The following is a 14997-nucleotide window of genomic DNA, read 5'->3' as shown; positions in this document are numbered from 1 at the left end:
GAGTAGTTCAGTTTGATGCAGAAGATTACTGTGAAGAAATCATTCTGGTTCACCATATTGTGACCAGCATTTGAACCACGTATCAGAACACAAGCAGAACTGATGATTCAATAGCTTTACAGAACATTTAAGAATCCAACAACTCTAATCTTTAAAGTGTACTTCCTCATTAAAACCAGATTTCAGGACATATCTATACTGAATTTGAATGTTTTCCATCAGTCCTGATATTAGCAGTTAGGACTTGTGAAGATCAACATAGCGGTTGAGAGAAACTAGAGGAAAGGCAAAAGCCATCAACAGCTATCATAGCACGCTTGCTACCTACTGAAACAAGCTGCATTTTGAAGTTTCTGCAGACAGCACTTTTTAAAGATTTTACTGGTCAATAAAAAGCTAAGCATCTTTAAAGTTTTTTCTTCTATAAATACAGAGTATTTACATTTTTTCCAGACAGGAAACAGCATCAGGGATTCATACCCCCTTGCCTGAAATGGAGATTTCTAACATATAATGCTACAGACAGTTTTATTTTCCCCCCTCTTGAGAAAAGGCTTGCATTTTCAAAACAGCATGGGTTACTCAAGCTCTGACACTGAGCACAAGTTCCTGCTTCCAAGACATCTGCATTATTCCCAAACAGAAATATCCCTGCTTCTACACAAATAAACATCAATTAAAGAACTAGACTTTTTTCCAGTTTCCAATACCATGATGATTATGGTGGTGGGATATCTTGCCAAAAAATGACTGCATGAGTCTACTGTAGAGATTAAAACGATTTCAAGATTCTGAAGAAGTCACCACACTTTCTGAAAAGATTACATCTTGAGATTGATGACAGTTGGGAGTGAAAACAGAACAATCTTCATGGTAATCCTTCAGGGAAAGTCTACAGCAGTTTCATGTCTTCTTGCTACAATCTTTCAAATCTGTTCCACCAATGTCTTGGGAAATTCCATTTCTTCCTCAGAGATCAATGCTGGTGCACCAAGTTGTCTCGTTAGAAAAAAGGCAGACAGGTGTTTTTTGTGTGTGCATGTGTTCAAAGATTTTTTTTTTTTTTGTACCAGCTTCTAACAAAAAGCATGAGCACAGTAAAATCCACATAAGGCTCTTAGTAACAGGAGTATTTCATGGTCTGTGCATTTCTTCCACCTTGGTGTCTGACCAATAACCATAAAATTTACTTTTTTGCAACACGTGTCTGCTTTTATATTCAGAAGGCATTACCTGCCTTTACAGCTTCAATATCAGAAATCAACGTCCTGGCTAGGAAAATCCCAAAAATCTAAAACAACAAAAAAACAAACCATTTGTGAGATGAAACATTGTAATGTACCAGTCTGCAAGAGATTTCTAAAAATTAGAGCCTATTATCATTAGCCATTATTGCAGAATGGGATCCTACTTCTTACATCTTCCTATTACACTGTACTGACATCAGTGCAACTACTCTTGTGAACAAAGATATGCATTCATAAAGCGTTTGCAGGTTCAGATACCATTTCATAGACAGGATCATCCAAAGCATGCTATTACTAAAAAGTAAAGGCAGCAAAATCTTGCAGGAAATAAAACTCATGAGAAAAAGATGCTTTCATGTAACACTTCAGGAGCACTCAAAATAAGCTTCTTGATGCCCTAGAGCTGGAAGAAGTCCACTTAGCCAAGTTTACTTGAGTCTTAGAAGACTTACATGTGCCTATTGCCGAAGTTACAAATGAGGCATTTTTATTCATTCCACAGCTTTGGACAATCTGCTCAATTTTCTGATCTTTTTTTTAAATACATCCAGAATGTACAATCACATGTACTAAAAAGAAGAGATTCTTGTCACAAAGGGCAGTTAGAAAAGTCCTTGATTATTCTCAGACATTTAAATTTGAAATTTTAACATTCACTCCAGTTCTCAGTGAAATCTTCCTTTCAAAAATAAATTCATAACTCAGGAAATGTCCTGAAACATTCTTAGAAAAAACAACAAAAGACTGGGTTGAAGTTTTGGAAAAGCCATAAGGTTTGTTTTGGATGTAGACAGGCTACATCTAACGCTCAGTTCCACCATGAGTTTAATGCACAAGAAAGATCCAATTTGAAAATAAAAGTGACTGTGAAAGTTGTTTCACAGAGACTCAGGACATGAATATGAACAACATTAAGTTATTGTCAGTCAACACATTGCCCGAAGATTAGACTTCACATCTTTAACAACTTCCTATCTGAAGGTGTTGTTCTCAGGACAGCAGCTCAAAGCCATGGAAGCACTATCATTACATAGTGATAAGCTATCAAAAACCAAGCAGAGGGCAGTATTGCCATGGCTGGGAAAAGGTATTTGGCCAGCACTCTATGCTCAGCTACTTTCAGTTAAATGGAAAATGCATTCTGTAGTAAATTTACAAGTTTCTTATTTCCCACTGAAGTGAAGCAGTGCCATAGCAAAGAAATTTAGGTAAGTGTAAACTGCTACAATGAAAGCAGTATCCACCTTTAAGGAAGAAATCCAATAAGTTTTACTGAAAATTTTGATTCTTCTTTTATGTATCAAGCACCAACAAGGTACTGGAAGGAGTCACAGCAACTCCTTCATCTGGTTCTGCCAATATCACATTTGCAACCTGTTCATCAATTTCCCTGCTCTTCCGTTCTCAACTGTTTTTGAGCAGTATGCCACATATCACTTAGAGCCAGCTGAGTGGTAATCTTAGCATGAAGGACAGAATTCTATTTTAGTCATTTCACATTTGTGCTAGAAAGATGCAGTTCAGATCTACTGGAGCAGATGACCAGATCTCTCCTCTCTCACAGCATATTGAAATGTAAGAAATATATTATTGTATCACATTATATATAATAAATGTTATATGTTAATATAGCAATAGGCAAATATATTCTTATATGAAGTATGTTTATAATAAATGTAGCATTTTCATATAAACATATTAATGTATAAAAATATATAGTACAGTATATGATGATTGTGCTGTAATTGTATTGCATTTTTATAATTACCTTCATTGCTTTAAGGAACATAATTTCAACAGAATTAAATTAGCTGATAGCTGATATTTTCACTTTTAGTCCCCATCCCTATAATTTCCCCCCCCCCATTATTTTCATACGTAAAAAAATTCAGTGCCAACACATTTACTCTCTCTCTCTCCATACCTACTTTTACCTTCAGCAGGTCTGTATCTGCAAATTTGAAACTCTTTTCAAAGTAGCATAACAAAAACAACTAACCTGGAGCAGTGAGATAGCTATGAAGACACCTGCAACAATGTAGATATTTCGGGGTAACCAAGCTTCAAGAGCAAGAATACAGCCTTTGACAAAAATCTGATCATCCCATTGACTCTTGCTCTGAATGTAGAGAGGAAGAATAAGAATATTACTTTTCTGCTCAAGTTATTATAAGATCAATCACGTGATATAGCTAAACTAATGATTTGTCACTTATGCAGTAATGTTTTTAACCAGATTCCAGAAATACATATATGCCCAGATTAAACCAGGGAATGTTGGACATTGATTTTAGTATCTTCCTGCAAATCCCTTTGTTAGAATACTTCAGAATTAGCAGGTAATACAATTCAGAGTTAGACTATTAGAACTAATAATTGAAATGCAAGTCTTTTGAACTTGCACTTAAACTTTTGAACCCTTTTTGAAATACACCTTTCCCTTTACCTGTTCCATCACTTGTTTTCTCCACCCTCCCACAACACAAGTTTACTTTAAACAAAGGACAATTTCTATCACACTCTACTTGTAGCATAATGTACCACAGTCAATTAGTTCCCAGGATTAAGCTGACAATTCTATCAGCAATTCCACCGTTTTTATAGTTTTGCCTATGCAGGCACAGAACATGACAGACAGCAAGATCCCAGCACCCTACCTTCTTTCTGACATCATAGCCGCACTGTGTATTCACAACTTTTTGCTGCAAAGCAAAGAAGATTTTAAATAAGTCAATTGAATTCTACTCACTTGTGTTCACAGGAAGTTTCTGTCTTTTAGATTCAGACAAACAAATCAGCACTGTCAGAGCCAACCGCTTTAACTAGCATTTTTAGTAAAAATGAGCAAAGCACTAGCAGAACTCAAGAAAAGTGATGACAAAGCAGAGGTCTATACTAACAGGAAAACATCCTCCACCAGAAATCCCAGTTTCTTCTATCACTTGGCTCTCAACTAGCACGGACTTTAACATGAAGTGTAGCAACTGTACAGCCAGCATAACTAGTATAAGACATCTGCATTTCCAAAATCAGTTTCATGTTAGCTATTTCACATAACATCTAAACACCGAAGTAACAATGAAGGTACTAGGCTGATTTATTTACACCTGCAGTGGAGAAATATGCCTTGCAACTCCATCATTTCAAGTGGTATACAACTTGCTACCCCAATCAGTTAAAACAAGTAACAGCTGCAAGGTACTTGAGCCCCCTCAGTTGATAGTTCAAAGCCTCACACATATCCCAGCTCCAAGATATACCTAGTCTTGAAGACAAAACACCAATATTGAAATATTAGGCATAGAATTAAAAATATTTAAACATACTTATGTCTCCTTAAATACAGCACCACAAAAAGTTGCAGTGAAATAATACTGCTCCGGATTAAAGCAGAAAATAATTCCTGGGGAATCTGAACATGGACTATTTCCTTGACAAAGTCTTTCTTTGGTTGATTTCCAAGACAATCAAAAGCCTTAGTATAACCTACCAATGGCTATCTACTCCACATGAGGATTGCTGGACCGACTTTCAGCTGAAGGTATTTCCACTAATTCTATAAAGCATTATATGTTAGTTCCTACCTCCCCATTTTGGCTTCCACTGATAGGGTCAGATTCCTAAAGTAAACAGATCTAACCAATAAGCACCTAAATCTTGCCAAAAACAGATAATTGACTCAAATGTTTTAAACTAAGTTTGTGCATGAGCACTTTACTAGTTGCTGATCAACAGCTAGTTGCTGATGGGGTGGTACAACATTAATTCTAACTGGGGCAAACACACTGCTTAGACAGTGCTCTCAGGTCCTTACAAGCTAGATAAGAGGCCAAGAATTCAAGGAAACAATGCATTGGGAATAAAAAAAAGTATCTGCCATCAATACTTGGAGACTCAAGCCATAAAAAGATAGCTTGAATTCCTGGTGACAATACATTTTCACCTGTATAACAGGTTGCCACATTTGGACTTTAAATAGGGTGTAACAGAAACATGAAAAGAGTTTGTCTGCACCAAAGTAATTTTTCATCATTTAGAAAATCTTTCAAAGCCCTAGTCATCACACCATATTCAGGAAGCACTCCCTTTCATAACTCTCCAACAACATCAGAACAACGCAAAGCCAGGAAACAACTTACGGCAGGATCAGGTATACAACAGGAAAAAGGAACACCGCACTTCTCACGACTTTTGCTTTCACTGCTGCAGTTAAAGTATATGTTAAAGTCCCAGTCATCTGGACCTTGGGCACCACAGCAATGGTTCTGCAAGAGATAAACACACACTTAGCACTTGGGGGTATTTTAGAGACAATTTCTGGACAATTCCATCTCTGGAATGGTATTTGTTCATCATCTTTACTTTCTGTAAGGCTATGCAGAATCAATGGCAACAAAGTAATCAATAATAACCAATAACTGTGATCAAAAATCAATACTGTGGCTCTATGAAATCAAAGCAATACATTTGGCATACTGTTCCTGGAAATAGGTGTCAGTGCAACAAGCAAATCATAAAAATATCACTTTAGATGTAATCACTAGATGCAATCAGTGTACATCCATAAGCAGTGCAACAAAATAGTTTACACAAATGCTTTGTACCCCATTATTTCCAAGCCAACCAAAACCAGAAGAACTATGAAAAATATTTCTTTAAATTTGTGACTCCACCTTTAAATCTTCATGAATCAACTAGTTTTCCTCTCCTTGTTTTCTGTAAAAAGTGGATCCAAACATTGGTGAATATACTTCCCTTCTTTTAAATAAGGTTTTCACATCCAAATGAATTAACTGGTAAAGTCTCACTAGCTCAAAGGTCAGTCAACTCTATAAGTATTTCACATAAGTTTCTTGACCTAAACAATATAACGTAATTACCATAATTGCAGGTTGGAGAAATCCCAACATTTCAAGGAACATTCAGTTCCTGGAACTAATGAAAGCTAGTTTCTTATTAAGTTATGCTTTGCCATTTTCTGGCCTGGATATTTAAGGGTACAAATCTTTCTCTATAATTTGAGTAGCTGAAATGTTACACCATCACACAGATTTTCCTGGTACCTCATGAAGTTCCATCCTCTTGGGATATCTCTAGCATCTCTCCTCTGCCCACTGCCCATCTTCACAAAACTTCTAACCTAGCTGTCTGTGAGACCACCAAAACTTTAAGTCACTACATGAGTTCAGAACTTGGAGTTGTGACAGATACAGATGTAAAGAGAGAACAGAACTGTTTACACATAGTTTTCACAGGAGTTGTAACTAAAGAGAGCTGAACAGAATGGTCAGGATAGAAAAAACACCTAGGAAAAAAAAAGATTTTAAGTCAAATACATTTACTGTAAAGAAAGTAGAAGAGGCTCATTACTGTCTTCCTAGTCCCTCCTGCCTCACACTTCTACGCCTTTGTAAAAAGCCATACAACCATTACCCGTGCTCATCTACCCTAGTAAAGTAGAGATCGCAAGGTTACTTACAGGCCTGAAAGTAACAATTAGCCAGACCAAGGAGCTGCCTACAAAAAGCTCTCTGGGTCCCAGGGCACACAACTGAGAACAGAGCAGGTCAGCTTAAGGAGCATGGCTCAGAAGATGGGCTTCAGTGAGGCACTTGAACACACCGCTGCACCTTGTTGTTCACCCCTTTGCGTACTTCCTCTCCTTCCTCAGCACTTTCAAGTATGGCTCAACAACAGGACGAATCAGATTTTTCTGGTCTTTCCTTTTTCAGGTTTATTAGCTTGTTAATCTGCCTAGTGAACTCCTTTTGGTAAGCTCAGCCTTTTATTTTCATCGAAAAGTATTTAACTGGAGTTCAACTGTAAATCAGCTTAGCGTATTAGCCTGGCTGACTGCACTGAAACTAGATAGACAGAAAGAGCAACAACAGAGTAGACAACACCAAGAAAATTACTGGTGTTTGGTCATGGCCAGGACAAGCCCTACCTTACAAGAAGGTGCCCTTAGCACCACAAGCTAAAGCAAAACAGCACCAAAATCCATCCAGGCAGCTTACAGGATGCTTCCATATCAATGCACACAAGAGTGAACGAAACGGACAGGTAAGGTGCTGGTAATATACAGCTGACCAAATTGGTATCCAATAATTGGTATCCAGTCTACAACATGCTTTGCTATCAAACCAAGCTGTGAGCACAGATTTCTAAACATGATGTTCTACAAAAAGACAGACAAAAAACAAGCTTCTTTCACAAGGCGGGAGGGAATATATATATATATAGAGAGAGAGGAGACAACCATTCTACCTCTTGGTGAAATACTCACATACTCTGTTTCTCTCCATATATTTTTTTTAATCATACACAAATAAATAGAAGTCAGAAGTCATCCTCACTGGTTGTTTCCTGGGCATGATGACAAAAAGCAGTTGATTGCATGAAAGCCACCAGGCCCTTGCTAGCACACGCCTTGTCATCTCCTGGTGTACATCACTGTCTTCTGGTAACTGAAGATCTTAAGACCATAGGAGTCTAAAATTGTTTCAACCTTCCTTGACAACTGCCCGACTCCAGAAGATAAAAGGCCCTGTGCAAGACTGCAGTGCCTCCTAAAATGAGTGCAGACTACCAGTTCCACTCCACATTTTTTTCAGGATGAAGAGTTTTATTGCTCACTTCTCACTTAAACTGGTGCAACACTGATTAGAACAGGGGAACAAGTCAAGAAGATCAAAAGGCAGATGGATGCTTGGCAGAGCTTCCACTTTTGCAGTTAGAACAGCACTATCTCAGAATATCTTGCCTCCCTGATGCTTTCAATGCAGAAAAAGCAAAACAGCACAGCTGAACATGGCACTATTAGCTACAGAACATGATAAATCTGTAACAAAAAGGAAAACTTTCAGATCTACATATTCTCCCAGAACACCCAAAAGTAGTGACAGGGTATGAACTTACAATTTTCTGTAGTGAATCAATGAGGTTCTGGAGGTCAATATCATCTCGGTAGGATTTAATGTTATTCTCAAAGAATTCCTTGACCCTGTCCCTCACCCAGTCCTGGAACAGGAAAGCCAGAACTGCCACTGCCAGCTCCAGCAGGAATATAAACACAATTGCTCCACAGAACTGTGGAAAAAAAAAAAAAGGCCCAAATTAGAAAATACTTATTGATTTTGAATGTATACCTACTCCAACTCCACCAGAAAAACACACAGAGAATTAGGTTAAAATTGTTACTCAGTACAGATACCATAAGAACACAGCTTGTTAAATGAGAATACAATGCAAAGAAACCCTCAAGAGGTAGAGCTATCTTTGGTTTTGGTCACCTGAATGCGACAGTAAAGCAAGCACCGTATCACAGTCATTATGCACAGCAGTGAACATATTAATAAATGAGAATCTGCAAAACACAGAGCTAAAGTAGTCTTGACATGACTTCTTGGATTGTTTCCAGTTTTTAATTTTTTGTCCAGCTTAACAGTTTTCAGATCTAAAGCAAAGAAACCTCAGTATAAAAACAATTTCACATCAGTCACTGAAGTCCCCAAGTTTTACCCACCAAACTTTCAGAAGAAGTTTAAGGGATTTCGTTTTCCTTAAGCCACTATACCATCTCTTCTCAGTAATTCTTAACTGACTAAATATGTTCCAGAAATCATATTTTGTGATATTACACACACAATGTTAGATTCTGCTCTATATAACATCACTGCATCACAGAATGAATATTTTCCAGAAAGGGGAAAATATACATAGGTTTGAACTTACATTGCTTTTAATACCAGTACTCAGAGGCTTGTCAGGGGAGTAAGTTTACCATATACATTGTAGCAAATCAAATTCTGTAAGTTATCTGGGTTTGCTACTAGTTCTTCACCCATCATTCCCAGCTTTCACACACATAATAATCTGCTCATATAACGATGTTACTTACAAACTTCAGAAGGCAGATGTTTTCTCTCAGTGCTCCTACACAACCAGCGAATCCCAAAGTAAACATCACTATTCCCACCACTAAGACAAGCACCACTGGGTCCAAACCATGAAGACCAGTCACCTTTGTCAGATCAGACAAAACACCCTGAAATAGAAAAACAGGATAACAGAAAAAGGTGACCACTATAAGGATGTTTTCCATTTAACGTTCCTTCTGGATATCCATGATTTCCACGCGATTCCAAATGAATTGGCAGCAAACCCTTGAGACTGCCAACAGTGACCCACACAAAAAAGTCTTGTTTTAAAATGGGTTATTTTTGATACCAATTTTCTTCACCCTTGCTGAGGGGGTATTAATGCAACGTTATAACTACTGATTCTTTTAATAAGTAGATCCAGTGCAGTCAACTCCTCACAGTACATTCTCCTAGGTCCTTGCCAAACTAGCTTCCACAAGATGGTGCCAAAAGCTCAATACTATCACCGAATATTCATTTAGTTTCAAGGCAAAAGAATTAATGCTTTATATTAGTGTGAAATGGATCAATCAGAAGAGTACTACCATTTCAAAGTCTTTAAAAAAATTAAGACACTAATTTTTCCAAACTTAATGTTTAGGTGGCAGAAAGGGAGAGACATTCTAACTACAAAGCAGGTTATGAGTAACATTTTAAGGGAGGAGAACAAAATCTTGTTTAGGTTTTCAAGGAAAGCAGATTTTTTTCCTCTTAACATTTTAGTTATACCTGTTCTAGTGATAAGTAGCTGAATAGTCCTAGGAATGCTCCTCCAAAATCTTGCAAAAATACAGAAGTATAGTCTAAGTATTGCCCTTTCATACCAGATAAAATTCTTACACCAAAAGAAGTTATCTGCTCCCTATAAGATACTTGCAATTTGCCAAATTTCTTAGCTTTTTTTTTTTTTTGAACTTGACAATACCATTTTCTTGACAATAATCTTACCTATTAAGCCTATCTGCCTAGATCTTAGGACAGAATTTCTAAGTCTATGTAAATGTAACTCTAACAGTGAAGCCCTTTTCATTTCTAGATTAGGTTTTAAAGAAGTTAAGTTTATATACCTGCTACTATTAAAATGTCATCAAATGCATTTAACACAGGACAAGATGCAGCATGCAGAAGATAGAAAGGATAAACAGTTGAAAGTCTTAAAGTTAACAAGAAGAATTTGTAGGGACATCCAGGCAGCCTTGCAATAGACTGAGTGTTCATCATACTCATCAGCAATACACAGAACATTTTAATAAGGAAACACCTTCCCTTTAAAACAGAGAAATAATAAAAATCAGAGTACAATATCCCATAATTACACATTTACTATCTTTTCGGGTTTTTTTTTCTTTATAAAGTGTGTTCTCAAGCTAACTATGGTTAGTGTAAGAGAAAGATATCAGAGAGACTGGTAAAGTAATTCATACAATTCTGTCCAGGGAATGTAAATTCCCATCTTGCTACTCAAGTATTTATGCTAGAGTTAAGTGCTGTATAAAGAATATACATTGTAAGAGATCTTGGAAAATTCTGTATACTTTGTATTTAAATGCTTACTTAACAAAAATAAATGTCTTTAAGATACAGCATTATAAAAAAATGTGCACATGGGGAAACCTCATCAGCTGATGAAAAGACACTGATTAACAGTACTATAGTGATGCACAGGCGTTAATCTTCTTTCATAACATGTTCCATAACAGATCTTGTTAGAGCTGTTAATTTGGCAATAGCAAGATAATAAGAGTTTTTACCAGAACTGGTTGAAGGGATGAAAAGAAAGAAAACAATAATCGAACTGTAGAATTCAGAATTGCCTTGCAATAGCTGGTGACTAACAGCTGAAATAGCCTATTAAAAAGTGGTCATGGTTTATGGATTTCCCAGCATTCAGATAATCTTGGCAAGCAAGGACTTTTCCAGTTAGTGTCACCAGTGACACATTTCCACTCTTACAAACTCTAAGACCTCACAGCTAATGACCAAACTTGGTCTACTGTGTTAATTATGAGAGTCCCACCTAATCAAACCTTAGCTCAGATACCACAATCAAGGACAACATGCCAACATTAGCTAGGCTAATTCAGTGTCTTTGTAAAACCAAGACACTATGAAACTAAATGCTGTGTGGCCAGGATGTTGAAACTTTCATAACTATTTCCAGCCATCTCCTTCCCACACCGAAACTCAAGCTTCTTTTCAGACAATCTCACTTGCTCAAGCAACATCTTTTGGAAGAAAACTTCCTCTGATCAAAGCATGTTATGAAGAAAAGTTGGCAGGAACTGGGCTCTATTATTCAACCCTCAGATACTGCTCGTTCACAGCAGTTTCTTCATGCTCACATTTGATGTTTACAACATTCTCTTCTGAAAAGAAGGTTGCGGGTGTTTTTTTTCCTAACAAAAGACATTAAGTGAAAAATCCTGAAGGAAGTAAACAAGAGAATTAATTCAGGGGACTATCTCATTCCACTTACTCATCTGCCCGTACCATCTGTAGCATGGTAAAAGCTCTTTGAAACACAGGTTGTTCTTTACATCAGCACCTAGGTTTCCTAGGTGTGTACAGAAATGAAGTCCGATACCTGCAGTCAGTGTCAAAAAAGCCAAGAATAAAACTGAGCCTTTAAGTCTTCCTTTTCAGTCACTTAGTGAATTAAGAGTTCAACTGTACATGCTTGTTTTCCACTTTCTTTTAATGTTTGTAAGCACTATGCCACCATCTCAACTGAAGCGTGTTGGCAAAGGGCAAACATGGATGGTCTTTAAAAGAACCCTCTAACACAGCCCATTAACAAATGCCAAACCAGTTACTATGTGGAGATACACTAGTATGGAAACTACAAAATACATCTGACAAGGACAGAGTTGATTTCTTATAATGAAGTTCCGTAAACTGGATGTTGATCGTCACAATATAATACTTCCACTGATTATAGCAGAAGTTACATGCACATACCTTTAGACAGTTTACATACCTCTGTGTACAAATACAAAGATCAGACTAAAGAATATGTACACTTCATCATAGAATAAGTTAAGGTTGGAAAAGACCTGCCTGACACAGGGGAGCCCAAAACTGAACAACTGGACATGGTACTGCAGATGCAGCCTCAAGTGTGATAAATAACTTGGGAAGAAGCTCTGCCCTCAACCACTGGCCACACTGGTGTTAATATAGCCCAGTTTGGTGTTGGCACACCTGATATTCAACTTAGTGATCAACAGGAGCTGAAGGTTTTGTCCTCACAAAGCTACTTTCAGGGCAGTCAACCCCCAGCCCATACTGATGCATGGGGTTACTCCATCTCAGGATTTTGCACTTCCCTTTTTTTTAAAGTAAGCTTCATAAGGTTCCTGTAAACCCATTTCTCTATGCTCCTGAAGTCCCTCTCAAGTCTCTCAAAGCAGTCTTGCTTTGAAGTAGACTGACTGCCCTCTCCGCATTTGTTATTAGCCATGATCTTCCTGGAATGAAGTTAGGCTGACTAGCCTCTAGTTTCCCAGATATTCCTTTGTGTCCTTCTTGAAATAGCTTTACCAATAAAAACTGTTTTCTTGAGAGGGCTCAGTGTTATTCACCTTTATTCTATTAAGTTTATTATAAATCACTCACTCTGATGTTTGCAGTATCTCTTAGGTGATATTAACATCTATCCAGTTTTTATTGTGTAGAGTTTTAAAGTTTTATGCAATGTAAATTTATGTGACTGTTCAGAACAACAAAACCCTGCTGTAAGATCATAAGGATAGGCCAATTAGATACACCAGTTAAAGAGATTGGATTTGACTTAAATAGGTAACACGAATCAGGATGCATAGCTTTTACATATAGTATTTTCAACATTTCTCACAAACCAGCATTCTCATTTTGATATATTAGCTAAGAGATGCACAGGATTTATATCCAGAAAAAAAGACTGCCGAGGAGTCTGTCTGAAGTGTAGTCCTAGGGCAAAAAGAAAAAGATGAGAAAAAACAGAGACGTTAAAGGGACCCAATGTACTTCACATTGCACTAACACAGGATATTCAAAAGTCTTCTACCACCTGTAGTTTATCTTTGGGTTTACCACTGCAGCACAGTTTCTGGAATGTTTTTCTCTTACTTCCCATCTATTGTTCACTAAGATGTTTAGATAAACAGACAGATCCATACAGGCACTATGACTGAAGAATGCCGCTAGCATTAAAGACTGTCCACACAGCATAGAACAGACATGAAAAATAATGTCCAGATTTCATGAGTCATTCAGAAGTTCAAAACTACAGGAAAAGCTTTGAAGCACTTATTTGCAAGATAGGACATAGAACAGAAATAGTTCAGGCAAAATTTAAGAAAAAAGACAAAAAGAGTCTGTCTTTGCCTTTTAGGAACTTCAGTGTACCATAAAGTCCATTTGGCAAACGGAGCTAATTATGAGCTAGTCATTTCCAACCACACAGATCCTATGTGCTTCTTTAAAGATAATGTCTGAACATGGGAGAACACAAATTCAAGAGAAGTTTAATACCCTCCCTAAAGGGTTAGAAAGAAAAATCCTTTTATAAACAACAGAATAGGAGGTAAATAGATGTATGTGGAGATAGGCTGCTTACTATATATCAATGATATTGCTAATCTAGTTGTGAGAATGTGTGCACACACATAGGGAGCAGGAAGAAGAATAAATACCTCTGCATTAAGATCATCATAAAACTCTCACTTCCAAGAAGTGGAGGAATCCCAGAACCTCTCTATGTGGGTAGCTGCTGTGTGCAAGGACTCTAATTAAGGAAATACTACACTACGATGGTAATTGAAGCGTTCCTACTCAGCAGCACAACTGAACAGTGAGGGCACCTGCCCTCCACTGTTAATTAAGATGTAGATGTGTAAACCTGCTAGTAATTGTCACTTTTTCCTACTGCTTGCAGTCATACTAAAGCCATGCTTTTACATTCATAACAAGGGGATGAACCATTCATTGCCATACCTATACCATCTCTTCTCTTTTAAGAGGAGAACTCTGTAGGTACATGCCTGCACAGACTCCCTCTGAGGAAGTTATTCAGCTGAAAGAAACCTTTGCCAAAAACAAGAGTGTTATTCAGCTAGATCATGTTCCCCAATTTTGTTTCTCTACACTGAGACACAATCACTTAAGCAACTCCATGAGGAGTAAAGCAGAAGACAGATGGCCTGAAGATTGGGATACTTCAGAAAGATGGTCCTAAAGACACATGGGGAAGGTTTTTTGGGTTTTGTGTTTTAAATATAAAAAGATATCTTCTACATTCCTCCCAAATGCTTGTTTTTAACAAAAAGCAGTGGGTAGATGAGGGTATTTTAGAAAACATGCTTTCGAAAGAGAACCAGTTCATAAAGACTATTCATAAAGATTAAATTCTCCCTAGCATCTTGCTCTTACAAGTTTACAAAAAAGGTCTAAACATCCAGGGCCACAGCTTAACACCTGATCAGGGACAAGAATGAAACTGCAACGGAATTCAGTTTAGATCATTTGAGCATGGTCTTGAGCTCAGATGCTACATTTAACCTTTGCTACTTCCCAAGGAAGTAGTTCTACTGGGGCTGGGGGCAGAAGACAGCCACCAAAGTAAGACCAGTCATTTCTACCCTTACCTTTTCACTCCATGCCCACAGGCCAGCTGCAAGGAAGGCCACCCCAGCTAGCTAAAACAAAAAGAAAACAACAAATTAGATATACTAATCAACACATTCTCAAACACTTAGCCAGTAGCACAGTAAAACAAATATTGTCTGTAATCTCCAGCAATAGCAATGGGACATTCTGCCCCATGAGTCAATCTCTTGCAAAAAGGATTT

At 37.5% G+C, this 14997-nt stretch overlaps 1 protein-coding gene across 2 annotated transcripts in view; it reads right to left on the bottom strand.

Annotated features, from left to right (window-relative positions):
* Positions 1-934: 934 nt before the first annotated feature.
* Positions 935-14997, bottom strand: part of TSPAN14 (tetraspanin 14) — a 22466-nt gene continuing 8403 nt past the window's right edge. The window contains exons 2-8 of one of the 2 annotated variants that reach the window (XM_010295163.1): positions 14794-14844; positions 9148-9294; positions 8166-8336; positions 5387-5512; positions 3905-3949; positions 3247-3366; positions 935-1291 (exon numbers count right to left, since the gene is read on the bottom strand). In XM_010295163.1, coding sequence (XP_010293465.1) covers positions 1220-1291; positions 3247-3366; positions 3905-3949; positions 5387-5512; positions 8166-8336; positions 9148-9294; positions 14794-14844 — 732 coding nt within the window. In that variant the 3' untranslated portion in view covers positions 935-1219. The remainder of the gene's footprint in view (positions 1292-3246; positions 3367-3904; positions 3950-5386; positions 5513-8165; positions 8337-9147; positions 9295-14793; positions 14845-14997) is intronic. The other variant, XM_010295164.1, reaches the window with a different exon arrangement.

This window comes from Phaethon lepturus, unplaced genomic scaffold, assembly GCF_000687285.1.
Source record: "Phaethon lepturus isolate BGI_N335 unplaced genomic scaffold, ASM68728v1 scaffold5519, whole genome shotgun sequence".
Taxonomy (NCBI): domain Eukaryota; kingdom Metazoa; phylum Chordata; class Aves; order Phaethontiformes; family Phaethontidae; genus Phaethon; species Phaethon lepturus.
Note: the sequence above shows the minus strand (reverse complement) of the source record. Positions and strands in the feature narration are given on the sequence as shown.